Source organism: Labrus mixtus, chromosome 16 (genome assembly GCF_963584025.1).
Source record: "Labrus mixtus chromosome 16, fLabMix1.1, whole genome shotgun sequence".
Classification (NCBI taxonomy): Eukaryota; Metazoa; Chordata; class Actinopteri; order Labriformes; family Labridae; genus Labrus; species Labrus mixtus.
In genome coordinates, this window is record NC_083627.1 from 24,838,182 (window position 1) to 24,865,228 (window position 27,047).

The 27,047-nt window shown below is 39.2% G+C and overlaps 1 protein-coding gene across 2 annotated transcripts in view; it reads left to right on the forward strand.

Moving 5' to 3' along the window:
• The window catches only part of LOC132990618 (uncharacterized), a 44,405-nt gene extending 17,754 nt beyond the window's left edge, over nucleotides 1–26,651 (forward strand). The window contains exons 14-47 of one of the 2 annotated variants that reach the window (XM_061058959.1): nucleotides 14–94; nucleotides 1,153–1,199; nucleotides 1,313–1,381; nucleotides 1,495–1,519; nucleotides 1,610–1,639; nucleotides 1,903–1,971; nucleotides 2,063–2,202; nucleotides 2,755–2,874; nucleotides 2,968–3,025; nucleotides 3,178–3,222; nucleotides 3,322–3,378; nucleotides 3,476–3,624; nucleotides 5,396–5,497; nucleotides 5,594–5,642; nucleotides 5,737–5,817; nucleotides 6,053–6,706; nucleotides 9,547–9,683; nucleotides 13,199–13,300; nucleotides 16,501–16,558; nucleotides 16,661–16,809; nucleotides 17,614–19,081; nucleotides 19,179–19,300; nucleotides 19,399–19,512; nucleotides 20,524–20,581; nucleotides 21,717–21,845; nucleotides 22,032–22,133; nucleotides 22,418–22,759; nucleotides 22,847–22,921; nucleotides 23,647–23,780; nucleotides 23,869–24,000; nucleotides 24,159–24,216; nucleotides 24,301–24,381; nucleotides 24,469–24,559; nucleotides 24,675–24,815. In XM_061058959.1, the coding sequence (XP_060914942.1) occupies nucleotides 14–94; nucleotides 1,153–1,199; nucleotides 1,313–1,381; nucleotides 1,495–1,519; nucleotides 1,610–1,639; nucleotides 1,903–1,971; nucleotides 2,063–2,202; nucleotides 2,755–2,874; nucleotides 2,968–3,025; nucleotides 3,178–3,222; nucleotides 3,322–3,378; nucleotides 3,476–3,624; nucleotides 5,396–5,497; nucleotides 5,594–5,642; nucleotides 5,737–5,817; nucleotides 6,053–6,706; nucleotides 9,547–9,683; nucleotides 13,199–13,300; nucleotides 16,501–16,558; nucleotides 16,661–16,809; nucleotides 17,614–19,081; nucleotides 19,179–19,300; nucleotides 19,399–19,512; nucleotides 20,524–20,581; nucleotides 21,717–21,845; nucleotides 22,032–22,133; nucleotides 22,418–22,759; nucleotides 22,847–22,921; nucleotides 23,647–23,780; nucleotides 23,869–24,000; nucleotides 24,159–24,216; nucleotides 24,301–24,381; nucleotides 24,469–24,559; nucleotide 24,675 (5,129 nt within the window). In that variant the 3' untranslated portion in view covers nucleotides 24,676–24,815. Of the gene's footprint in view, nucleotides 1–13; nucleotides 95–1,152; nucleotides 1,200–1,312; nucleotides 1,382–1,494; nucleotides 1,520–1,609; nucleotides 1,640–1,902; nucleotides 1,972–2,062; nucleotides 2,203–2,754; nucleotides 2,875–2,967; nucleotides 3,026–3,177; nucleotides 3,223–3,321; nucleotides 3,379–3,475; nucleotides 3,625–5,395; nucleotides 5,498–5,593; nucleotides 5,643–5,736; nucleotides 5,818–6,052; nucleotides 6,707–9,546; nucleotides 9,684–13,198; nucleotides 13,301–16,500; nucleotides 16,559–16,660; nucleotides 16,810–17,613; nucleotides 19,082–19,178; nucleotides 19,301–19,398; nucleotides 19,513–20,523; nucleotides 20,582–21,716; nucleotides 21,846–22,031; nucleotides 22,134–22,417; nucleotides 22,760–22,846; nucleotides 22,922–23,646; nucleotides 23,781–23,868; nucleotides 24,001–24,158; nucleotides 24,217–24,300; nucleotides 24,382–24,463; nucleotides 24,560–24,674 lie in introns of both variants that reach the window. The other variant, XM_061058958.1, reaches the window with a different exon arrangement.
• Nucleotides 26,652–27,047: the final 396 nt, after the last annotated feature.

The following is a 27,047-nucleotide window of genomic DNA, read 5'->3' on the forward strand; positions in this document are numbered from 1 at the left end:
TTGTTGCTTTCAGCTTTGGATCAACTGGAATCCATCAGACAGAAAAAGAAGGAGAACAGCTTGATTACTGTCCCTACACCAGGGAAGAAGCTGGGTATGTATCGGTCTACAATAGTTTGGTGTATGGCAAATATGTTTGAGGAGTTGTGAGATGCCCTTTTTTGTTTGTACAACATGTTTCCAATGCTGTTATCCCCCCCTTCAGTCTGATCATAGCCCTAGGATTAACTGCCTAATAATTTATTTCTATAATTATTAGCTTCAAGTATAATCTTTAACTTAGGACCCTGTTAGCCCCTGGAAACTCAGACCCCCGGAGAGGGATTAAGTGTAACCCTCCTCACTCGGATGCTAGGTGTGTATGAGGTGTGAAATAAGTCAGTAGGTGTGTGACGTGGTGTGTCTGCTCATGCTTAACTCCCGAGGTCTACGCGGCGTCCTTAAGAGAGGCTCAGGCCTTTGTGGTGCCGGTGGCTTTTTCATAGAAAAGTTGCCTACTTAAGTGGACAACTAACCTCTATTAAAGAGTCAGTCAAAAAGTGTTTCAAAAAGTTTTCAGAAAATTTATTGAAAAATTTCAAAAGGTGAAAATCTGACAGTCTTTTTTTTTTTTTTTTAATTCAAATACAAATCAGTAAAAGTCAAAATAAAAGTAAACAAAAAAACCCGAGCGTGTGGACACTTGAGGTTTTTCAAAAGTTTCGGACTCAGAGACTAAGTCCCAAAAAAGGGGATTCAAAAGTCAGAGTGACGTGAAGCCTTTAGCAAGATCAAAGAAAGTCTCTCATCAGCTTTTTCGCAGGCCACATTGTCTCTTTGTCGGTGACCTTGGTAACAAGAACATTGCAAATTCGTAGAAGTGTTATACACCCACATGTGGTCACAAGTTCGTTTGTGATTTTGCTCAAGATATGGGGCACTCTGCAAAGCTGCAAAGGCGCCTAACAAATGATTAATAGTATATGTAAAAGCAAGGAAAGCAGTTATGATTATATGGATTAAATGATAACAAAAGAAACGAACACAGATGTAGTAAAAACAAATTCAACAATTGCGTAATTCGTTCTGATCTTTCAACATACTACAACACTACCTTGATCAAAGGTAGTAAGACAATGAGGTTACTTTATACGTTTTTCTTTTCCCTCTCAGAGTCTCATTCTGGATTGTCGTTGTTGTCCATCCAAATTTACTGTCAGGTAATTATTTACACAACAGGCTTCACGCTTTGACCTGATCAAATACGGTTTCTGTTTTGGAGAATACCAAGAACATGATATCATTTAGTTTCCTTGTGTCTCCCTTGTGGCAGGACTGTGGTTCCATCTTTGATCATGTTTCTCCATTTTCAAGTCATTTGAAATCTTGGCATCACCAACAGGTACGTCAACGTTTTCTACACAAACTTTTAAAGAAAGAGAGTTGTCATTTTTCATCATTACACAACACAAATAATATGACTTAACATAAAGTCTGCTTTGTTGTCCTTACCAGACGGTGAAGAATACTTTTGGCAAAGGTACCAATAAGTTTTCAGTCATTTATCATGTTATTGTGAACTCTTGAGCACATTTAAATAACATATGATTGATGTCCTCTTTCTTTACAGATAGCCGTTCTGACGGTTATGAACCTATCGGTATGCCTTCCCCCTTCTGTTTGAGCATAATAATAAATTGGTCAAAAGTTTCTGGATCAGCTTTTCAGTCTTTTTTTCGATAAATATCACACCAATACATTAATTTGATCTCATTCATTTTTTAAATTTCTTTCTACTTATGATGGTGTCACAATTTAGAAACAGGCCTGAGTGTTGTACCCCCCCCCAAATTCAAGAAAAACTGCAACTTGAATATCTTTTTTATTGCGCCCATCTAAACCCTCTTCTCTTTTGCACGATAGAAAGGACACCTTATCTGAAGTTATACTCCCACCTCAGAGACAAGAGGAAGCAGACGCGACCAGCTGTTGGTGAGCTGACCCACTTGTTGTCCCTTTTGTTTTTTCTTTGTTCATATCAACAGTGTACTTATTCACTAAATGAACTTGTGCGTTCTTTCAGGTGTTTCTCTGGTGGTGACGTTCATCAGCTCAGAGGTTCAGGTGGAACCTATCTGTGTGTGCTTTGCTTGTTCAGACTGCTTTATGGAGTCCTCGGTCATACAACACTTGAACTCTCAAAAACACATCATTCACACATTGGTGAGATTCTACTCTCTTTTTTTTGTATGTACTGGGCATGGGACCTACTTTCTTCTATTAAACCTTTTATAAATACCATTATTCTATTAAAATGATTTTGTGTGTCTGATGTAAGCTGAGTAGAGTAGATATTTAGGTTTAAAGACATGTAGGGTTCATTTCACGCATTTTCATGCTTAAGAAACCTGAGGAGTGTCAGGGACCTTCACAATTTGCATATTTAATGAGGAGATTCAGACTGTCTGATAAATTAACTTAAGACTCTGAGATTTCCCATCATTATGATAAGCACAGATGAGCACTGGTCTTAGTATGACCTTTTATAGCTTGATACTCTCAAGGCATATGTGAGAGAAAGTACAATAAAATATAAGTGTAGTTGAAGACTCTAAATTCCTCTCTGATACCGGATGTTTTAATAAAAGAAATGTATATGTCTGCTGGACAACTTAGATCTGTTCTACTCATGTATATAAATGGATATGAATAGATATGAATAAAAATCACACGACAAACTCCTCAAAATAACCAGCTTTGGGTTGAAATTCTTAGCTCTACCTGAATCCTTGGCGGCTCCCTCTTGCATGGAAGAATGTTGAGGATGTGAGAGACTTGTGGTCAGCAGCATGGAGTGAGGACAGAGAGAGAGAACCGGATCACATGACCATGAAGGTAAGATGCTGATACAAATGTATCTTTCTGTAACCGTTCTGTAGAGTTTACATATTTCTGTAGTCGTTTGATTGAATGTTCTCTTACTCGCAGATACTTGACATTCCTTACTGGATGTTTGAGGAACTCTTCCCACCAAGCTACTCAAAAGGTGGGATTGTCCATCATCATATTCATGTCTTTCCTCCAATCACTTAAACGCTTGTTTCAGATGGATTATTAGCCTGGTTTGTGTAGTTCTTCTAATTGATGCACAACGTCACGTTTCCCTCTTTTAACTAATATATTCTCTTTTGTCTGCAGTTACGATGACCCTTACAAATTACAACACTTTCTTGAAGCGTGAAGGTTAGTAATATCCTTAATAAAGATAATAAAGATAAAAGAAATCCTGCCTTTTTTAACTTTCATCTCATTCATACATGTTTGTCTCTTTCTAATGTACAGTCCCAAAGTGTGAAACATTTAGCAAACTCAAAGAAAACGAGAGGTTTCCTCTGCTGGGTAAGTATCCAGAGAGAGGAAAAAAGTCTTTCCGGGAATCTTAAGTTTTTTTTGTGGCTATTTTTTTTTTCTCACCTCTTATAATTCATCAATGCAGGGAGACAGTTCATGGCCATGCACTATCTATATGACCGATTGCATCAGCCCACAGAAGTGGCATTTTTGTGCATGCTTTGCCGGAGGAGGCTTTCAGACCAGGAATGTCACGCTCATGTCTTCAGTCGAGAACATATTACATTATTTATAGTGAGTACTTTTTTATAAGATATATCCTTTATCACACATTTGGGAAAATTGTTATAACCCTTACCCACTTTTGACTGATATGTTTTTCAAAACATCTGTGCACATTGTTCAAAGAGAATTGAGCTGGTTAGACATTTGTCTAAAAACAAAAAGAGCTCAACATTTTCATTTTGAAAGCATCTGGTCAGTAAAAAGAACAATAGGCTTTAGATATAAACTACACATATAAGATGATACATTCATAAATGATAACAGTATGGTATGAATATTAGAAGCAAGATCCATGTGTGTCCAGCTGATATCAGGTTTTAATAACCACTTTATGTTTATATGGGATGGTAGGTCAGTCAAGAAGATTTAAAGGAGGTTGATTTAATATGCAGTCTATAGAAAATGCACATTTAAAGTTACAGTTAATTCAAATTAGTTACAGGAATATAGTAAGCATGACATGACATCTTGTCAGTGTTATGAGTCCCTCTATCATCGTTGGGAACTGGTACCAGTTCTTATCCTCGTTTTCAATCAAAGCTTAAAGTTTTAACTAGTAGCCTAGTTAAAACGTTACATACACTTTACATACATCATCTCCAGGCTCGCCATGGTTCGGCCTGGCGAGAGACACAAAGCCAAAAGTGATGTCCCCCGAACATAGCATGAGAGTCTTATTTATGCAGCCCAGAACAACATGTGAACATCTGTTTGTCGTTATGGGGCTTCAGAAACATCATGTAACACCTCCATATTTGGTAATTCTTTTACACAAAGCCTTAACGTAAACATTCAACTGGAGGGGCTCCTATACCGTTCAGATACAAATTCTTTCCAGACGTGTGTGTTACGCAACATTAAAGGGGCAGTATATGACCTCTGTCCTAGATATTTCAGACACCTCAAGATATTGCCAGCTTCTCTTTAATTAACCTTTCTCCTGCAAGACTTAAAGACTGTGGATTAACACCTTGGATACTTTTTACCAAGAACAAAGGAACTGATTAATGCCTTGAATAAACAACCAAGCAAAAACAGAACACTCTGCTATCTACTAACTGACCTCAAAAGACATGAACTGTGACCGAAACCACAGACATCATGTCTCTGCAAGTCATAAAATTGACCATCTGTTGAGTCAACGCTCAAAAACTCCTGTCAAAAAAGGAGCAAGTCCTGACACTTATTAATGGCCTATTTTAGATTTTCATTCACAAACATTTCTATCCACATCAATTCAGCTATCCACAGCGTCCTTCTTCCAATGACAAATAACATTACTTTAGCCTCTCACTTGTATTGGCCTTTCAATTTCAGTTATTCACAACATCATTCTTCATATCCAAAACCGAAGGCTATACTGTATATGCTGTTGGCCAACGGTCTTCTTAGGAAAAAGTTCAATTTCAGATATCAACAAATTTCCAGACTTTGTCCTGTTCCTATCGTTACTGATACATGGCTAGTGCATTTATACAAAAGGTGAAAGGACAGTTTCACCTGTACTACTTCAAAAATGTCCAATTCCCAATCATGAATTGACACCCTGCAGCCAATGAGAATGTAGTATTCACCATAGACTGTATACAAAATATTCATCCATCATGGTTAATAATAAACATCTTGCTTTTCTTAACATGTGTCTGTCAGTCAAAAGTGTTGAATATCGAATATAAGCAAAGAAATGTCAAGAAATAGCCTTTGAATACTGTGTACATTATGGCAAACTACAGAGAGGAAAAACTAACATTAACAATACTGAACATTTGTGTTTTTGTAGAATCATTTCCACCCAGGATCGATGACTTCAAAGACTGATTTAGAGACCATATTGGACTTGGCAAAACAGGCAGAAAGACATCACTCCACAATGAATGTGCAGGTATAAAATGTTTCAAAAAAATATAATTTTGTATCATCTCAATGAAGCATCCCCTCTTGCAATGTGCTCATGTTTCAATATTCTCTGCAATGGAAGGAAATACAGTTGGACAGGTCCATCAGGGAGCCATGTTCATACAAAACAGGTGAGTATTTGTGTGCTGCAACTGAATGTAACCCATCATCATCTGTTACTAGGAATTTGTTTTTGACTTGAGTTCTTCAATTGATTTGTTACAGCATATTTTATCCTTGCAAATGCAAAATTGAGGAAAGGTCATGGAAAACTCCTACCCAACATATTTCCTAAACAGAAGCTGGGTATGCTACGCCAAGTTTATTTACTTATTATTATTATTATTTACTTATTTAACTGTTTGTTTATGCTGGGGGGGTGGACACTAGTAAGTATGGCTGAGGTTTTTGATCTACTGGTGCCAGATTCTCTTTAACTCAAGGACAATTTGTTTCAATTTGAATACACAGTTGAGTTGTTGCTTTTCTCACAATAACAATAAGACCTAATGCATTTTTTATTTTCATGTATTTTTCTCAGTCCCTAGAGCAACTTTAAAGGACAAAGACGTTGTGAGAGACAACAGCCTATCAAACAGTGGCATGTTGCCAGGATCTGAGAAAAAGTCCTGCCAGAAGTCTCCAGACAATTGTAAGAAGACAAGAGTTGGAGCTGAAATCACAGATGAGAAATGTGCAGAGAGGGGAGGAAATGAAGAAGAGGAAGTGGACATAAAGCATCTAAAGAGTGAACAACACGCAGTTGAAACTTGTACAGAAGATACAAAGAGTCCTGTCAGTGAGACACTCCAGGCTATAAAGGAGGAGGAGATAGAAGAGCGTATTGTGTGCAAACCAAGTGAGGAAAAAACAGAAAGTTGCAAGTACAGAGACGTGGATTTGAAAAGTGAGATTACAGAACAAAGCAACAAAAATACCCAGACACACTCAATGAATAACGCATGCAAAGAAGAAACAACTAGACCTGTCAGCATGTGCAAAGAATCCCAGGGTGCGTTTTGCTATGAGGATATGGAGGAAAACACAAGCTGTAAAAAAGGGCTACCAGCCCCAAAACAAGACGCATCTTGTGAAGTAAAACAAAGACTGCCAATTAGCATACAGAAGAAGGAAACTGCAGCAGACGTGAAAGGAAGAGAAACCAAACCAAGTCAGCAGAGCGTAAAGCATGAAGGTATGTACATACTGTAGTTAAAGCCCTGTTAATAAATGCACTCCTAAAAAATGTGTTGAAAATTTCAAACCGCCTGCCCCTGACATCTACCATAGTTTCGTGGTCACACATGAAACACACAGCGGTGATAATTTGGCTGTTATTGTTCAAGCGGTCTGTGCATGTGTGAATAGGGCTGACGTTTGTGAAAGACAAAAAAAAAAAAAAAAAGCACATGACTATGTTTTATGCTTTGCTTATGATCGTTTACTTGATGTCATGTACTACTTGTTGAGATCGCCACTTGAATCAGAGACAACCATGTGACATCATAACCCAGTGTAAAGCATGAAAGAATAGTTGTAATCAGCAAATCATGCACATTGACTTTGGACTTCATTCACTCTGCAGGTAAAAGTGACCCAAGTCTGTTCTTTTTTTTTCTCATGTGACTGGGGTCTGATTTTTTTATGATAGTTGGAACAGTACGTATCACATGCAGTCTGATCTGCAGTCCCACTTTTCACTGAGAGTCACCGCACTGGGTGAAAACAAACATGAACGACAGCTGTGATGGAGGGAGACAGTGGAGGGACAGTGAGATGTCAAACCTTATGTGTGCTTTGGGTTACTCTGCTGTACAAGCAAAACTTGAGGGGTAACCAACCTTGAGAGTATACAGTTGTGCTCATAAGTTTACATACCCTGGCAGAATTTGTGATTTTTTTTTGGTCATTTTTCAGAGAATATGAATGATAATACAAAAATGTTTCTTTCACTCATGGTTAGTGGTTGGGTGAAGCCATTTATTATCAAACAATTGTGTTTGCTCTTTTTAAATCATAATAACAACAGAAACTACCCAAATTACCCTGATCAAAAGTTGACATACCCTGGAGGTTTTGGCCAGATAACATACACACAAGTTGAGACACATGGGTCTAAATGGCTACTGAAGGTAACCTGCCTCACCTGTGATCTGTTTGCTTGTAATCAGTGTGTGTGTATAAAAAGTCAGTGAGTTTCTGGGCTCCTGACAGACCCCTGCATGTTTCATCCAGTGCTGCACTGACGTTGCTGGATTCCGAGCCATGGGGAAAGCAAAAGAATTATCAAAGGATCTGCGGGAGAAGGTAGTTGAACTTTATAAAACAGGAAAAGGATATAAAAAGATATCCAAGGATTTGAGAATGTCAATTAGCAGTGTTCAAACTCTAATTAGGAAGTGGAAAATTAGGGATTCTGTTGAAACCAAGTCACGGTCAGGTAGACCAACAAAAATTTCAGCCACAACTGCCAGAAAAATTGTTCGGGATGCGAAGAAAAACCCACAAATAACTTCAGCTGACATACAGGACTCTCTGAAAAAAAGTGGTGTGGCTGTTTCAAGATGCACAATAAGGAGGCACTTGAAGAAAAATGGGCTGCATGGTCGAGTCGCCAGAAGAAAGCCATTACTACGCCAATGCCACAAAGCAGCCCGCTTACAATACGCCAAACAGCACAGAGACAAGCCTCAAAACTTCTGGAACAAAGTTATTTGGAGTGATGAGACCAAAATGGAACTTTTTGGCCACAACCATAAACGCTACATTTGGAGAGGAGTCAACAAGGCCTATGATGAAAAGCACACCATTCCTACTGTGAAACACGGAGGTGGATCGCTGATGTTTTGGGGATGTGTGAGCTACAAAGGCACAGGGAACTTTGATGGCAAGATGAATGCAGCATGTTATCAGAAAATACTGGAGGAAAATTTGCACTCATCAGCCCGGAAGCTGAGCATGGGGCGTACTTGGACGTTCCAACATGACAATGATCCAAAACACAAGGCCAAGTCGACATGTCATTGGCTACAGCAGAAAAAAGTGAAGGTTCTGGAGTGGCCATCTCAGTCTCCTGACCTCAATATCATTGAGCCACTTTGGGGAGATCTCAAATGTGCAGTTCATGCAAGACAGCCCAAGAATTTACAGGAACTGGAGGCTTTTTGCCAAGAAGAATGGGCAGCTTTACCATCTGAGAAAATTAAGTGCCTCACCCACAACTACCACAAAAGACTTCAAGCTGTAATTGATGTCAAAGGGGGCAATACACGATATTAAGAACTAGGGTATGTAAACTTTTGATCAGGGTAATTTGGGTAGTTTCTGTTGTCATTATGATTTAAAAAGAGCAAACACAATTGTTTGATAATAAATGGCTTCACCAAACCACTAACCATGAGTGAAAGAAAAGTTTTTGTATTATCATTCATATTCTCTGAAAAATGACCAAAAAAAAATCACAAATTCTGCCAGGGTATGTAAACTTATGAGCACAACTGTATCAATAGAAACGACCGAACATGGTGCACCGACTTGTCCATGATAGTGGAAATCTGGGTCTGCTGAACACAGTTTTGTCATGTAAGCCCCCCCTCTCCCATCGGGAATGCCTGCAGTGTGAACGCAGCCTAAGGAGCAAATGTTCTCATTCATAAAGCACTGTCTTTAAAACAATGGTAAACACTTTTAGATAAAGTATGCATGCTGAAGAACATGAGATAAGAACCTACAAGCCTAAGTGACATGATATCCATCAGTGCATCACCATCACAAGATGTATGAATCAATGGAATCATCTTAATGAAAAAGGGACTTCTTTATGTGTATAAAGATAGACAAATCTTGGTCTGATTGATATGGGACACTGGTTTAATGAAATTCCATTGCCTTAAATACACTGCAAAAAAGTGTTCCTTGCCTTGTCTCGTTGGTTGAATGAAACCTTGGTTTGGCTGTGTCTAGACTTTGTCTCAAATACAAATCTGAGGAGAGATTGATAATGCAATTTTTAATGGTGACCAATATGTCTTCCAGGCTTAAGTGCACTTCTTGAATGCCATTGTGATCAGCGTGACCTCATCTACCTCTGTGAGTGCTGCTCTATGAAGATCCCGGAGAAGGACATCATCAGCCATGTAACTGGATATGACCACCAGAAGACGTATTTGTCGGTGGGTAAACGTGAAACATAAGGCTGGATTTTTCTTTCTGGACTCTTCTTGGTCAAAGTGATCATTTCCTCTTCCCATATTGATTCATGCTTGTTTGATGTAGTTAGAATTTGGACAATTCATGTATGTTTTAAGGCCCTCCTCCCTGTGTTTAAGGGGAAGGGGAAAAAGAAACAACACTGTTTTTAAACTGCAGGTTTGAATGATTATATTGACGTGTGTCTGTCAGTAATGTTTTCTATTTAGTGAAATAAAATGTGTGAGAGGCATAAGTATACCACTTGGCTTCAATTTACGCCGAGTGTGCACAGGGGTCAGAGGTCGATCAGATTGGTCAGATTGATTAATGCGTGCTGTGACACTCGTAATGCTCTCTATTTGTAGTTTTACTCTTTTACCACTGGATTCTGTGCATAGATGAAGTTATTATTATAATCATGGTCAGAGTAAAAGTACAGGTCGAATATGGAACTGTTAGTGGGGATGTTGATAAATGAGGGCCCTGGTCTGTTAAGAAAAATATGTTTGGAAGTTAGATTGTTTCTATATGAATTGTTTTTGCTGCTTGGCTCTTTTCTTATATTGAATAACTTCAACTCTGCAGAGCTTTTATTTCACCACACCACCAGTTACTTTGAGTTGTGTGGCTGAAGATGGCGAAGGCTTAATTGTTTATGCACCTGTAGAAGCTTTGTGGATTCTTCTTTGCTATATTTTCTTAATGGTGTAATATCTTGTGTAGCGTAATTAATTTATATTTATATATATAAGATATTATATTCTAATTATTCCTCGGGGCACCACTTCCTGTTAAAGGAAGATATTAACTTTAACTGTATAAGTTAATTAATTATTCAGTCTCATATCAGAATGTCAGTAAGTTCTCTAGGATCACTTGAATCATTAAATAAACACAGACAAAGTTCTTAATGATTATGTGTGATTTTATTACAGGAATCGTGAACAATAATGCAGATTAATAAAGTAAATATCAAAGATTATAGTTTGTATGACTTTAATAACAAAATTATGGAAACAAAATCGTTTGATACTAATTTACCTATTATGGTATCGTCATAATGGTGAAAGTAACAAATAAAACGATAAATGGTTTTGTAAGGATTTAAAGAAAAATGGAATTAGGGAATTATGTTTTGAGAGAATGATAACCTGTAGCTACTGATGTGTTGACACGACCCTTCCTCGAATCTCTCGAGGACTAATCAATGTGGAATATTATTCTTTTCAAAGCTGTAAATTAAGGCAAAAAGATATTAAACAGTCCACAAAGAAATCACATCATAGATCAATGTAATATGAAAACATAGAAAGATAATATGCTTATCTTACCCTTTATATATGATAACATGTAATATGATTATATATAGTCTAAATATATGTTTAAAAGTCTTATGTGTCTAAGACGATAAACTAGGTTTTACTTAACTTTAGTTCTGTAGATCGTATGAAAACATAAATCGAATCAAACTGTCACTTTTAACCTCACGAACATGTATATGTAAACCAGAAATTAAATGGACTTTAATTTAAGGCACAAAATAAGATCTTTCAATTTGAGAAAACCACAAAGTCTCTTGTCAGTTTTATGATGCTTGGACAATCCTCAGACCTCAGCATCAGGCTCTTTCCCAGGATGCGAGTTATCTGTGGAAGTGTTCGTTGCTTATTCGGAGACGAAATGTCTGAGAACTCAATCGTAATTCACAGTCTAACGTAAACACAAGAGTCATAGGAGGTTCAGAATCAGAATCAGGGTTTATTGCCAAGTACATTTACACATACAAGTAATTTGACTTGGTGTGTTGATGCTAAACAATTAACAAGGAAATAAAGCAGAACTAGCAACAACTTAAATAATACAGTATAAGAAGATATTACAATATATAAAATAGAATTTAAAAATGGAAAATATAAAAAATAAAAAACAGAAAATGTAGAAAAGGTGCAATGTAGGAGCTGTGCAGTGGACAATGAGAAAACAATCTTAATGTGTGTAACTACTCACAGAGTGCATGTAAGAAAATACATTTAAAGTCCAGTGGGCGTTAATGTAACACATAAAGAACAGTTTCAGCATTCACATTACTTTGATGTTTTTCTGACTGTGGGGCTGATGAGAGTCTGGGTTATGTGGGAGGTGTGGGGGTGTGGGGTGGGAGGTGTGGGGTGGGGGGGGGGGCAGGGACATTGTTCATCAGGCTGACAGCAGAGGGGAAGAAACTGTTCTTGTGGTGAGAGGTTTTGGTCTTGATGGACCGCAGCCTCTTAACAGAGGGGAGGGTCTCAAACAGTCCATGTGTGGGGTGAGAGCGGTCGTGGAGAGATGGCAGGTTGCAGCCAATCACCTTCTCAGCAGAGCGGATGATGCGCTGCAGCCTGCACTTGTCCTTTGCTGTGACTGCAGTGTACCAGACTGTGATGGAGGAAGAGAGGAAGTACATCCTCTGCTGTCCTTTCTTGATGAGGGAGGTGATGTTCAGCTCCCACTTGAGGTCCTGGGTGATGATGGTCCCCATTAAGTGGAAAGACTCCACAGTAGACACCGTGGATTCATCGATGGTGATGGGGCTGGGGGCGGCTGCATTTTTCCTAAAGTCCACAACCATCTCCGCTGTCTTCAGAGCGTTAAGCTCTAGATTGTTTTCGCTGCACCAGGTCACCAGATGATCAGCCTCCCACCTGTAGGCAGACTCAACCCCAGCAGAGATGAGTCCAATGAGGGTGGTGTCGTCTCTTGACAGACTGATGACTGGAGGTACAGCTGTTGGTGTACAGGGAGAAGAGAAGAGCAGAGGAGAAAGAACGCAGCCTTGAGGAGAGCCAGTGCTGATAGTCCTGCTGTCCGAGACATTCTTCCCCAGCTTCACTAGCTGTCTCCTGTCAGACAGGAAGTCTGAAGAGAACTCCACAAACAGGATGAGCTGCAATGAGCTGTTAATAATGTCTGTAAAGACAGCTGATCAGCACAGTGCTTGAGGGTGGAGGGAGAGACAGAGTCTGGTCCAGCTGCTTTGCGGGGGCTCTGTCTCTTAACGATCTTATTAAGAGTCTCTTATTAGATCTTAGCTGGGGTGTTGGGAGAGAGGGCTGTTGGGGCAGATGGTCATTGAGGGTCAGTGTTAACCTACAGGATGTTGTTGAGCTCTTAGCAGTTCTTTGTTCCAGGGTTTAATTAAAAATGGGTGAGTTCTGTCAGTTTGTTCTGCATCTTGTTCCTTTACACTACACGTCATACTTCCTCCGTTCAAATTGGACATTGTTCCAGCTGCTCTATTTCACTTTGAAAATCAATTGTTTACAAATTCAATGATTATAATCAGTTGCTACTAAAACGTCTCATGTCCCGTTAAAGCTCACCAAAGTGATTGTAATAAGTGTATAGTAACTTCATTTAAAAAAAAGACCCATTTAAAGAAAGCAGTATTGCACCACATTGACTTCATATTCTGTTGTGTTGACTTAATGACTTTTCCTGTCTTTGTTTCTGACATCAGGGGTTAAAGCCGCTCCCAAGCCCACCAGGGACGCATCAGGGGATGACATTTTGTCACTTTGCAGCTTTGCTTGAGAAACATAGCGGATATGGAGAGGCTCAGGTTTGCTCTTTGAATTCTCATATTCATTGTGACTGGATTAGTAAAAATGACAACTGTTACTGAAGTATACTCGTCTATAACAAGTTAGACTGTTGTATGTTATGCCAAAGGATCTGTCATCAACTATATAGCGGGTGAGAAAGCAGACATGATCTCTATGAATTTAAATCATAACTGTGTGATGACAACATATACAGTAGACCTTATACGATTTTAAACACAGTGGCGGTTCTAGACCACTTTTACTGAGGGGGCCAAACTGGGGCCAGTTGTTTTGTCAGAGGGGGACATTAAACCCAGGTGAAAAATAGACAAAGAAAAATATATATTTATGCCTAATAATAGTGCACATCATTAAATACCACAACATAAAATACCATGATTTATAATTGTTTCAGTAACAGTATTTAATACTTGATTGTGAGTCTGGTTGTTGAGTCAAATACTGTGTATGTGTTATGAGGGGGGTTCTTCCTTTTGGAGGGGTGGCCGCAGGGGGGACCAAGCTCAGTGTTACAGGGCCACTGGCCCCTGTTGGCCCCTGCCTAGAACCGCCCATGTTTAAACATATGCATGCTGATTCAATTACAGATCATCAGTGTCATGTATGTCCTATAGGTGATGACATCACGTTGAATGCCTAATTCAAATAGTTATGTTAAATATAGCAATAGCAGTTTTATTTCTATAGCACATTTCATTACAGATAAGTTCAATGTGCTTTACATTGAGGTTAAAAACAAAATCAAAACACAGCATGACAAAATAAAATCTAATCAATGAAGTCATACACACCACATATACACTACACAGAAATAACTGAGTCAGACAAAGGTTGACAGTTTGTATTTTCATGTATTCATTCATTTTGGTGATTTTTGTGTGTATATTTTGAAAATCTGTCTACCCTCTAGTAGAATTCTTCTGTGAGGTCAGTATAGATGTAACCTGATATGTTTAAGACCACCAGTAGAGGATCTATATTTGGACAGGAGCCAAGCATTTGGTCAATAAGGCAACCCTCCCCCAACCTCACTGACATTTAAAGCCATTTGAATTGCTCCCCGGGGACAAATAAAGTTTTTTGAATTGAATTGAATGTGACAGATCTTTGACGTGACATCATCAAGTTTTGACCAACTACAGGTTGAATTTTAAAAAGTGGGCATGTACCTCAGCTCAGTAGGAGGTCTCTTAAAATAAATGGGACTACTTGAAGACTGATAAACTGTCATCGGACTCTGATGGACTCTGTTGTTTGACTTCAAGACTTCAACTGCAAATCAGAGTAGGGTTTGAATATAGGGTTTGAATATTTACAGTCTATGTTTTGAATTAAGAGTGATCAGGACGTCTGAGATCGTATTGGGATTTTTTACATTTCTCGTGGAATCGGGACATCCACTGTCCTCATCTTAAATGTACTTTGCATGCTTTGTGCTTGTCCTTGATCCCGTATGTCATTATGGCAAAAAAAAAAAGAAAAAAACAGCAGACTGCTGTTTTTAATGTCAGGCATTTATCTGTCAGGCATTTATCTGAATCCTGAAGTCTGTGTGGTATTTCAGTATAGCCTACAGTCAGAACTTTTATCTGTGTAAGAGGCTTTTATAATGTGTTCGGGTGTTCAGATTGACTCGGGGTCCTGCCCCTGTTAGTCACACAATATGATCAGAGTTTATAGTTTTCACGGTTTTGTGGGTCTTTGAGTATAACAGTGACCGCCCACTGACGATAGGACATTTAATTCGGCTCCAAAACAGCATTAAAAACCGTGAAAAAAGACAAAGGTAGACAAAGGGACAAAGGTAAGACTGTGTACATGATTTTGTTGTTATAGTTTTTATAGGGTTAGGGTAATACAAGTGTTGTACTATCTTGTAGTTTGTATTGTGGAAAATATAAACTACATTCACTGCGGCATGACAAGGTTATTAGGCTGCTACATTTCGTGTTAGCTAACTAACTAACTAACCAGCCTGCTAGCGGGACTTATAGCTTTAACTGTAGCAATGACAATAAAATGAGGAACACATTAATGCATTAAAATATATATAATTCATATTCTGTAAAAGGTATATTTTTGCAAAGTAACTATTTTTAATGTGTTACTCCAGACTAAAGTCTGATGTGTTTGCACTCTAACTTCAGTAACTTGTTTGAGGGTATGTCTGTGTTGTAACTGTAGGCAGAGTGGGCTTCTTATTCCACTGTCCTAATTAGTATAAAAAACAAGGTCCTCATTTATCATTATCTAATCTCAAAATGCTCCAAAAAGCTTCATTTGAATGTTAGAATAGCTAGAGAGTCCCCCCAGACCCCCCTGACTTCATTAAACTTTCATACTTTCAACTTGTTCAAAGTTTTATATAAAACCCTTGTTGCACCTGTTGATTTATATAGGCATAAAATTCACTTGACTGTAGGTCAAATTTTTTAAAAAGAACCAAGCTCATATCTGTCAGCCTAGATCTTTAGCTTCAGAAAGCTAAAACGTGTCAGTTTTATTCCTAAAATAGAAAACACCTCTGTTGTTTTATACGTTGAGAATTTTCAGTCAAAAATGATTTTTTTGCTTTAATCCCTGCATATGCTCTGTGAGTACTTGAAAGGTAGTTTGGGCATTCTTCCTGTGACCTACAAAAAAGGTTTTTAAAAGTATTTTTTCTTGTGATAAGTTTTCTCCTTAACTTTGTTCTGGATGAACTGAGATATATGTATATTGATGTCTATTAACTTGTTTATGTAGAAGAGAGGTTGACCACTGATATTCAATTCTTAGACAGTGGTCTCCATTTTTATCTACCTTCGGAGTGTCAGACAGCATATCCTTAGATTTATGTCTGGATTTTCTCTTGGAGATAATTTTTTGTTAAGATTTCTATATATTTCTATATTTTTCTATACGTTTTACTGTGTCCTTGTTATTACATTTATGTATTAGTATTGAGTGGTCCATTTTCTTGGTCTGAAAAAAGATCTTGTCTGTAAAAATATTGTTAAAAACTTCATTGTACTTCCTGTGTGTAAGGGGCTTTTCAGCTTACTGTCTGTAACGCTGATTGATGAAGTCTCTTTAGTTTAAAAGCCTCTGTTGCTGATCTAGCCAGATTAAAAGAGGTTAGAAAACATCTACCTTTATTGTAAGTTTTTATTTACACAACATGACATACTAATTTCTGTTTACGTCTGGACTTCAGGTTATGGATCTGGAAAAAGAGATATATAATAATGTCTTGAAACAAAACTTTAAATCAGGTAAGTGTAAATCTCTCCTTAGACCGATGTTTAGATTAATCAAGTCGATTTTCAAGTCTAACTGGAAGTTCTTCTGTTATATTTTCCATCACATCTTCATAGCCATGCAGACCGTGAAGGCACTACAGGCTCAGCAGGGAAGGGTTTCTGAACCCTCCTCAACCTCTGCTCTGTCTAATTCTCAACCTGTGGACACCTCCTTCTCCCCTCAGGCTCAGAATGAAGCCAGTAATGTTCTGGATAACTGTCAGGTTAGTCAATAGCTGTTTTTGGACCAAACGGTTCTGGGGACTTTTTGAAGACCCGCTATCCACTCAGGAGCTCCCTGAGAACAAGACACCATGGGGATGTTTTTTTTCTGTCTGCATTTGCTGGCAGTGATTTATTTTTTGTAGTCTTGTTTCGTTTTGATGAGTCAAACTCATCAAAACTTTTGTGGGTCATGGAGGAAGAGGAACTCAGACCAGACTACCTTGCCTGTGCTTTACTAATGGACCGAGCAAGGACCCTATTGAAATGCAAGGACTTTTCTTTATTATTGGTTGAAAAGAATTGCAGTTTTGGAGGCTTCAATTTTGTGTTTATTGACCCGATAGGTCCTTAAACTGGTAGTGCTCAGGAAAGTGGGATGATGTTTGGTGGGATCTGTGCATCCCTCTTATTGGATGCACAATGGTGAGGTGTCGCTGAACCCAACTTGAACATTTCTTCAAGTTGGGTTCATGCGCGCGTGCATGGATGGCATGCATAACCTTGTGCTGCACTCAGTGCAGATACATAGACAATGAGCGCCCACCGCATCCTATCTGAACGGCCCCTAAGAAACAGACTGAAGTGGTGGAACACTCATAAAGGGCAACATTTTAAAAGCTCAAATTTGGGAAAAGAGAGACTATCTCGAAAGATAACCAGATTATCATGGGATTGCACCTCATGAAACTTAAGTCTTGGGAAGTTTATATGGTAAAACATTTGATGTGCAATGGAAATTTAGTTGTGTAGCTCCTCTACAGCTAAAAATTAGTGGTCCAATTATGTCTTTGTTTTATTTAAAGGTGGTGGCTATGGAGTTTGATGGTGATTCAGAAGATTCTGAGGCAAGGTCATCCTCAGTAACCAGCTCTGAAAGAGCTGAAGCTCCCCCTGATTCAAGTGAAAATGCCAAATTGAACCTCGTCAAAGAATCTGCTTTGGCCTACAATGTTTACTCCTGCCAGACTGTTACAAAAAGTAGTGAAGAAACATCAAATATTTATGTGTCTACAAATGGGACAAAGTCAACATGTGCACATCCTGATTCCACAGGAAAGCCTTCAAAAGCTGGAGTCATTTCAAACACAAATATAAGTCTAATAAAAGAAGAAACCACTTTGAATATAGTGGGGACATCCGAGTGTGCAGAAAAGTCAAATGCTGTTGTAACCAACTCTATTAAATCTACAACAGCAATCTCTGCAGGCCAAGTCAAAGTCTCCTGTTCAGCTCCAGATAGTATTAAAAAAACAGCAATCACGCCCTTCTCAAAGCTTACTGCCAACACCACCAGTTGTTCTGCAGTCACCACTTCCAAATCTGGAGCAACTGTCTACAAGTGTGCACCATCTACATTCAGTTCAACTACAACAGTCAAGTCAACAATAGCCAAATCCCATACCAGTTCAACAACCACCACATCTGTAGCTCCTGATTACAGCTGTACTACAACCAATTCCAACATTGGAGAAAGTGGCTACAAATGTGTAACATCTATATCCAGTTCTAATGCAAAAACAACTAAATTAACTGCAGTTAATTTTAACACCGGTATGACAACCAACACCACTGCAGCTCCAAGCAAAAGTGGTACTGCAACCAGTATCAAGAGGAGAGAAACTGCACACACATCTATGTCCAGTACCAGTGCAATGACCACCAAATCGACTGCAGCCAACTTCAATACCAGTATAACAACCAGCACATCTGCGGCTTCCATCAACAGTGCCAGTACAACCAACAACAGTAAAACAGCAAACACATCCAGTGTTGGTGCAAATACCACCAAGTCCAATAGAGCCAACCCATATACTAGTACAACTGCCTCCCCATCAGCAGCTCTAACCAACAGTGGTACTACAACCACTACCAATAGAAGAGAAAATGACTTCAAATATACATCAAACAAATCCATCAACAATACAGAGACCCCAAAATCTGCATCAGACTTTCTCAAGCCTGGAACAATCTCCACATCTAATTTAACTACCTCAAGTGAATCTGAAACCACTACATCTGGGGAAGTTTCCAAACCATTACAAAGCAGAACTTCTTCAACCAAAGTCAAGCATAAAGCTAACATAGCATCTATAGTGCAAGAAACCCCATTGCATACAAAGGTGAATTCTCAGCCTACTGCTACAACATCAGTCAAATGTGGAAATACGGAGGCCTCGGACAAGACTGCACTCATGAAGAAATCAGTGGGGTCAAATGCTGATGTTGCACCAGACAAGCATAACAGGCCTGCACCTAAAACCACTAAAATTGGTGAGAATTATTTTAAGTACAAGAACAATTACTCATTATTCATCCATTGTTTATATTTGTATTTTTTTTAATATTTATTGTTGTCTGTACTCTTCAGGTGTGGACCAAATGATTGTGGTGTTAAGTGGAAAAAGAAGGCAACTTTACTGTCAGCTGTGTGCAGCCAGGCTGACATGTTCAGATCACCCAAGCACCTACAGACACAAGCTCAACTATGTGGTGCGTGCTTGATTACTATTGTAATTATTATAGCTTCAAATATTGGAAGCTTGTAAAGCAGGGCAGTATTAAACATGAAAATGTTATTCTCTTAATAGAAAATGAAGTTACCTCATTGGACTGCTGAGCCATCTGAGTTGAAAAGCAAACTAGCCAACACAGTGGCCCTCTGTGTTGAACTTGAACAATGTGCTGGAGCCCCAAAGATTCAGGTGACCCACATTAGTGACCATCAGTCTGCGTGTTGTTTACTTATGCATGTATTGTCTCGCATCAATGAAGGGGATTACAATTATTTAAAGGTAGAGTCAGTAGAAATGTTTGTTGCAGATTGCCCACTGCAGGATTTAGCATGTACGTTTCCTGCCTGTAGCTACACTACAAGCAACCTGAGAATAATACATGTGTTGTAATGGAAAAGCTGATGATTTAGCAAGCTAGGAACAGACGGTGTTTGGCACCTACCTGTTCAACAGAAAGCAGGCCAATTCTGCGTGTATGGGGGAAAGCCAACCCGAGGTTCAACCTAGTTATGGAACAAGCGTTATCTGCTCGCCATTCTCCCTTACTGCTAATATGTTTGTTTCTTCGCTGCCACTTCGTCCACGTTAGTCCTATTCACCAGTTTTAATCACGTCCAATCTCTGAATTTTGTCCACTCCCAAACTCTACTACCCGCTGTCATTGGCTGGGGGAAACACATCCACTCCCCACTCATAAATATCCAGAGTCAACAAGAACAGAACACAACATCAAAATCCAGGCAGAGGACAGACACAGTCAACACCTCATGTATGGAGGCCCATAAGTGATGACTGAGCAGCATCTTTAAAGAAAAGCGAATGAGTAACCCTTTAAATCACTAACGTTTTCACCATGGCACAGACACTGAACTTGACTGTAAAACAATGGGAATGATTTTGGTTTTCATGGGTGGGATCAGTTAGAATATTGAAGTAGTGGTTAATGATGAACTCTCTTCGATTGACTTTGTGGGCACTTTAGATCCATATTTCTCTTGCTTAAGTATACAAAGTCATTAATTGAGAATGCATTTAAATGCATCTTAGTGAAGTCCTGTGCATTGGTGATATTGTTTGCAAAAAACTAATTAACAACAATTAATAACTAACTAAAATAACACTGGACACACTTGAAAATGTGTTCAACCAAGCACTTTTGTGTTTTTCTTAATGGCCCTTGTTTTTCTTTCTTTCATCTAGAAATTGGAAGTTACTATGGATGTATACGATGAGCTGAAAAACCTTGACGATGACAAAGGTACCTTATAAGGTGTAGCTTATGAGAGAGTTACACCTCATAAATCTTGATTTTGCTTGACTTGCACTTGAAAACGTAAACCTGAAGCAGGCTCCCAACTATTGGTTGAACAGTAAGGGTACTGTAATGGAGAAATGTATTGTGCTGATGTATTAAAATATAACCGTCACACCATCACATATCCTGTTGACCAGAGGCCTGTACATGAATTTCTGCTTTTCTTTGAATTTAGATACAGAAACTGTCTAGACTATGTTTAGCTCTAAACTCTAAAATCTGCCCTATAACAGAGTTTGTCTATACCCACCCCTCCCCTTTGATACAATGTATAAAAGTGTGTTTCCCCTTTGCCCCCTTTGAGCTTCTCTGCAGACTGACTGATTGATTGATTCCCGGTCTTTATTCCTTATTCTCATCGAAATATCCCGATAACAGTACAGAGAGAGCTAACTGGAAAATGTTCCCGACAAAGGAATCCCCTTTAAGAAAGCTTGTTTCCTATGCATTTAAATCAGAGAACTGAATCCAAATAATTTAAGAAGTACAACCATGCCTCAGAATACCCCAGGAGGAACTAAATGTCGCTGGGGAGAAGAATATTTTGGTTAACTTGCTTAGCCGGCTGCCAACCCAACCCGGCCCCGGACAAGCGATGGAATGGGGATAAATTAAAATTATAATTTGATCTTTGCTTTTTAGCTATTATAAGTAGCTATTGTGTTTATTTTACCGACAATGTTTACAGAATGAACAAATAAACATTTTCATTTGTACTTGTATCGTTGTAAAAGACTTAAAGTGAAATCATTCTAAAGTAAGGGTTTTTATCACTAGTATACTGAGTGAAGTGTACTCTTGTTGTCCTAAGTTGCGACTTTCTTTGATTCATTGACCCAAATATGGCTATTTTTAGTTTCATGACCTGGCACTAATACGTGTCTTCATATCTTATATTATTGCTATTTGAAGTATACATTTTGCTACATTGAATTAAATTCTGAACTCATGTCTTTTGTATTCAAGTTAACTCTGAATAATATATGATGAAAGAAACAGTGAAATCACAGACAAGATGTCGATAAATGATCACGGCAGTAGACAGTTTCACGGTTTAAGTTTATTTCTTTACTTGCAGCTTTAGCGAGAGTGACAGAAATGAAAAGAGAGAGAGACTCGGGGGTCTCATCCGCCACAGCCGACCCTGGGCAGGTGTCAACACCGGATGCTCACTTGTCCAGTCCGTTTGACTCCAGCCCAGTTGACGGTAAATTTAAGCGTCATCTGTGTATGTTTTTCATCCACCTGCATATTCATCAAAACCTTTGTACTCTTGGGACATGTTGTTGCTGAAGTATGTTCTGGGTCTTCTGGGTCAGAATTTGTAATTCTGCACATAAATATCTAAACCTTTCAGTGCGTATATGATTTACTGTCGTTTTTTGTTTCTTAGAGACAGACTTGTGGCAGAATGAAACAGCAGGACTTTCTCCTGAAATCCAATCTGTGCAGGAGAGCAAACATGAGCTCCAGACATCACTTGTAAAGATCGCTGGTAAGAATCAACACGCTTAAAATCATCTATTAACTTACGACTCTTATTATTTGAGATAATGAATCAATTTCAAAAGAGAAAAAATATCTTGCTGCTGGTCAGTCAGACAGAACCAAAGGCTTGAAGAGTTTGATGTGTCGCCTCAGGCTGAGGTCACACCTGAAGGTGAAAACAACCTTTCTTCAGCTTTTTTGCTTGTGGAAATACCAGTATATGAACTGGCTGCAATTCTACTATTTATAATGTACATTGCTATTTATTGTCCTTTCTGTTTTGCCTTTAAGCTGTCGAAAAAACTCCTGGTAACTCAACTCTTACCTGTGAGTTTGAATCAGCAAGTCCATTTGCTGAAGGCTCTTCCTGCCCCGAGACTCGAGAGCAGAGAAACCATCAGGAGAAAAGTGATCCTGAGTTACTGGTCACACAGAAGGTGCTCGAAGGCTCTGAGAATACGTCACCTGTAAATTGCTCAAACCCGGACGAGCTCTCCTCTGCTCCGTCAGTGAACGCAGAACAGCACGACCAACCGAGACCCCGTCAGAAAGCAGAAGAAGCATCAGAACAGTCCAGATGTGGTTCCAGACCTGATCACCACAGTGTGTTGCAGCCACTTCCAAATACTTCAGGTACACTTTACTTCAATCATTTTTAGCGTGTATTTCTCTTCTTTTTCATATAATGTGTTGATATTATATTTTACATGGCTGTCACAGGGGTAGCATCTCTGGGCTGCAGTAATCTATCCACATACTTGGCTGTGAAGAATTTGGACTCTGAACTAATCATAGGTGGGTGTCTCCATCCTCGCACAGCACATGCTTTTTCACATTCTTTATCAGGGATGTCGTATTAACCTAGAGTTCTGTTTTTTTTTCTTCTGAGGAAAGAAGAAGAGGAGAAGAGGGCTTTGTAAAGAAAGGGGGCGACCAGCTTTGAGTTCTTAAAAGTGTGGGCCTCGGAAATGATTTCCTTCTTTATAAAATCAGAGCTATTTAACTGTGCAGTCAGAACACTGTCCTGATTTTTTGTGCATGCTGTTTAGAATAATTTCAGTCAGCAGCCGCACAGCATCATTGTCTCGCACAGCATCATTTTCTTATATTGGCAGACAGGAATTAGTTACTATGGTTACAGAGATGCTCTGTGTCCGAAACTTTCTCGCAACACCCATACTTTCAAAAATCAAGATCCAGTTTGAACAAAATTAAGGTCACGTCATTGCTGCATGGATGAGACAGAGCTACAGCATGTATCAGGAATAAATCACATTATTGATGATGCTTCAATCTGCATGTTTATTGTCATGTACCTGCCAGTGAATAGAATGAAACCACAGTTATTCTAGTATGTATTTCAATCTTATGAATCAGCTATACAAAGGCTACTTGTGCACAGCAATAGCTGTAAAAATTGAGTGCTGAAATGTTCAAATTCAAGGGTGTAAAAAAATGTTTAAAAAAATGCCACTGATTTCTCCTCCAGTACAAAATTTGATCCTCCGTATATTCCTCAGGTCGCGGCTCAGTGTGGGAGTGTAGAGGGATATCTCAAACAACATTCTTCTTGTGTGAGAGCTGCAGTGAGCGGCTCTTCCTCGGTGACATCTGCCAACACATGATCAGCGTGGAGCACTGGCTCAATCACCTGGTGAGGGGCGTCTCACTGACTTATTGAAGTTCTCTAAACTCAACACTATTTTCCTCCACATTTTTTAATTTACTTGCCCGCCTTTCAGCTGAGCAAGCACCCTAACATTATGACGTTCTGGTCGTTGGAGGATGTGACGCAAAAGGACAAAATGGTTATTTTAAAGGCCATTGTAAGGAGGACCTCAGAGATGGAGCGCTTCCCCGAGATAGATGCCAAGGTAGCCTTTAAATAACAATTATTATTCCTATTATTTCAAATAACATTTAGCTAATCTTGAGCTGAAATCAGTTTAATCATCATCTTATGAAAGAAGTCGATGTACGAAGCACTAATGCACCTCTGTTTTACTGATTGTCACTGTGTGTTCTTTCATAGAGTAAACTGCTGCCACCAAAAGAATTTGAATATGTTAAGACAGCTCCGTTCAGTGAAGGTAGCAGTAAACATATAATACAATGTTGATCGTCAAAAAGAGAATATTGCTATTACTTTAAAATGTTCTGTTTGATTTTCATAGCTTTAAAATTTCTACAAGACTCAGAGAAAGAACAGAACCCGAGCATCATCTATCCTCCAATAAGTACTCCACAACAAAAGGGTGAGCACAGTAATGTTTTTAAGTCTAGCCAATTGAGGCTGAAACTGAGTGCAAATGATGAGCTTTAGTTTCTGTTGAACAGAACAGCCGCCAGAGAAACAGCAGGATCAAGTGGAATCTGTGCCCACAGAGATGAAGTCAGCACAGGTTTCAGAGACGGACGAGAGACGGGACTGTGGTATAGTACTAGTTTAATTTGACTTAGAATATTGAAATGGGTCTTTTTCCTCTGAGCTGTAACCATCTTAAAGTTTCTTTTTTTTTTCTAATTTCTTCTCCACTAAATCTCTAAGACATGAGGCAGGAAACAGAAAACCAGCATGTGGATGGTGTCAAGAAAAGAAGGGTATCGAGCCCTCTGGACGAGACCAGTGTCTACTCAAGAGCTGATTCTGTTGTTGTTCCATTCCCTGAAGCCGGTACATGTCAGAGCCCCCAAGAGAATTCAAAGTGCAAACAAGAAGTCAGACCCCTGGTTGATGGTCAGCACCAGAGGGCTATCACAGAGTTGCAAATGAAACAGACAGAGGTGCAATCAGGATCCTCGTCCTCCTCTGTTATTGGTGCAAAAACTAGTCCAGCTCTGCCAGAATCTTCAGGAGATAAATGCCCTCTAGCCAGGAAAAGACCCGCTGATACATCTGTAGAAACCCTGGCCAGATCTTGCAACAGTAACACCCAATTAGAGGACCCTTTCCCAGATAAAAGCACCAACAGCTCACTACAGCCCAAAACTAAATCGGCCTCTGAGTCCACTCCTGTTCACCCTCCTGCAACCCCCACTCCCCTCTCTGCTGAGGACAAAAAGTCAGGACCTGTATCTAAAGAACCCAACTCATCCATAGTTGACATAACCCTCAATGACCTCATCGCTCTGGTGAAAGAGACAAGGTCAGGGAAGTCATTGTCCCCTTGTGTGGTTAAGTCTGAGACTTTGTCACCTTGCCCTTACAATCTATCAGCAGGTGTGAAAATCAAACGGGAGCTAGAGTTTGAGCATATTACATCCGCAATGCCAGAAAAAAAGAAAAGATTGGATTCAAAGGTTGAGTTGGATAAATCTACAGACAAAACAATGTTACCTTCTGGCACCTTGGATTGCCCCATTGAGCCACAAAGTCAGGAAAGCATGAGCCCATCCAAACCTGGTCCCAACGATGAAGCCGCCAATTATCACCCAGAGCCACGAGCAAACCCAGAGCCTGACTCTCAGTTGCCCATTAGCCCCATCATAACTCCAAGGCTCGACCCCTCTAAGCCGCAGTTAACAGGCCACTATTTCGCAAGGGGCTACACCAAGAACAGTCAGGACGCTCACAGCTTTCCAACAGTCGCAAACGCAAGCCAAAGTGACACTCAGGCAGCTTCATCGGGGTACGCTCAAACAAGCCAAATGCCTTACACCACAAATGGTTATTCATTTCTTCCTCCTTCTGGAGCTGTCGGTGGCTTAACAACACCAGCCTACCCCTCTGCATACAATCAGAGTTCATACCAAGGTAATGGGTATGGTACAACAGGGAACTACCAAAGCCATTTTAAAACAGAGCAAGGAGCAAACTATGTCTATCTGCCGGCATTTGAACCCTGTTCAGCAACTTCAACACCCCTAGGATGGGCGAGTTGTCAAATGCCACAGTTAATGCAGCAGCAACAGCCACAGCAGCAGCAGATGATGGTACTGCAACAACAACAACAGCAGCAGCAGCAGCAGATGATACCGCAACAGCAGTTAATACAGCAGCAGTACTGGAGAATGGATCCTCCACCCATTCACAATCCTCCTACAGCCAACAGTCAGATCCTGACCCAGGCCTCTGCAAACTCCTCCTCCTGGTTTTTCCCAGGAGATCCCATCATTGATGGTGATATGCCTCCAGTTGCTCAGGGAACTTTCTCTTCAACCAAGTAGAAAGCAATAGCAAACTTGACAATTGAATGTTCCGAAATTTCCAGCATACATCTGTAAAGTGTACTTTATTATATCTTACATACTATACATATTACATTTTAGGTATGTGGCTGCCATGTTATATTTATGCATCTGAAGAACAACTTATTTTTCTGACATGTTTTTACATATCAGGATTTTTTTTTTGTTGTCTCAAATAGTGTTCTGTCAATAAGACAGTTTTTATTTCACGTTTGTCTGTGAAAGAAAAAGTTCTGCTCTTGTGGGATTGACTTCTCTTCTCTGGTTCTTTGTGCTCTGTTCTCTTGGGCTGGATAGAGACTACAGTTCTGATTGTTAGTTAAAAAAAAAAAAACAACATTCCTTTTTTTAATGCAGGTTATCTGATTTTTCTGTTCAACTTGTCCGTTTGGTTCATATGTTTATACATGTTTGCTTTAAAAATGAAGGAGGAGTTTATAACCTGCTTGAGAATCTTCATATTAAGCGACTGTCGTTCTTTTCCGTTTTTTTAAAATGTACAACATAACATTTCAGCAGTTATCTACTGTGAGTTTTGTACTTTTTATATTCATACTCTGTTACTCTTTTAATAAAAATGTTCTTTTAAACCATTTCCCCTCTTTTTGGCTGGTTTTCTTTTCCTTTCCTTGATGCTGAAATACTAAAGAGCAACCTTCAGATGAGAGATTTCAGTCATGTTTTTTTTCTTCAATGTCATCATGCTAAAACAAAATTAAGATTAGAATACACA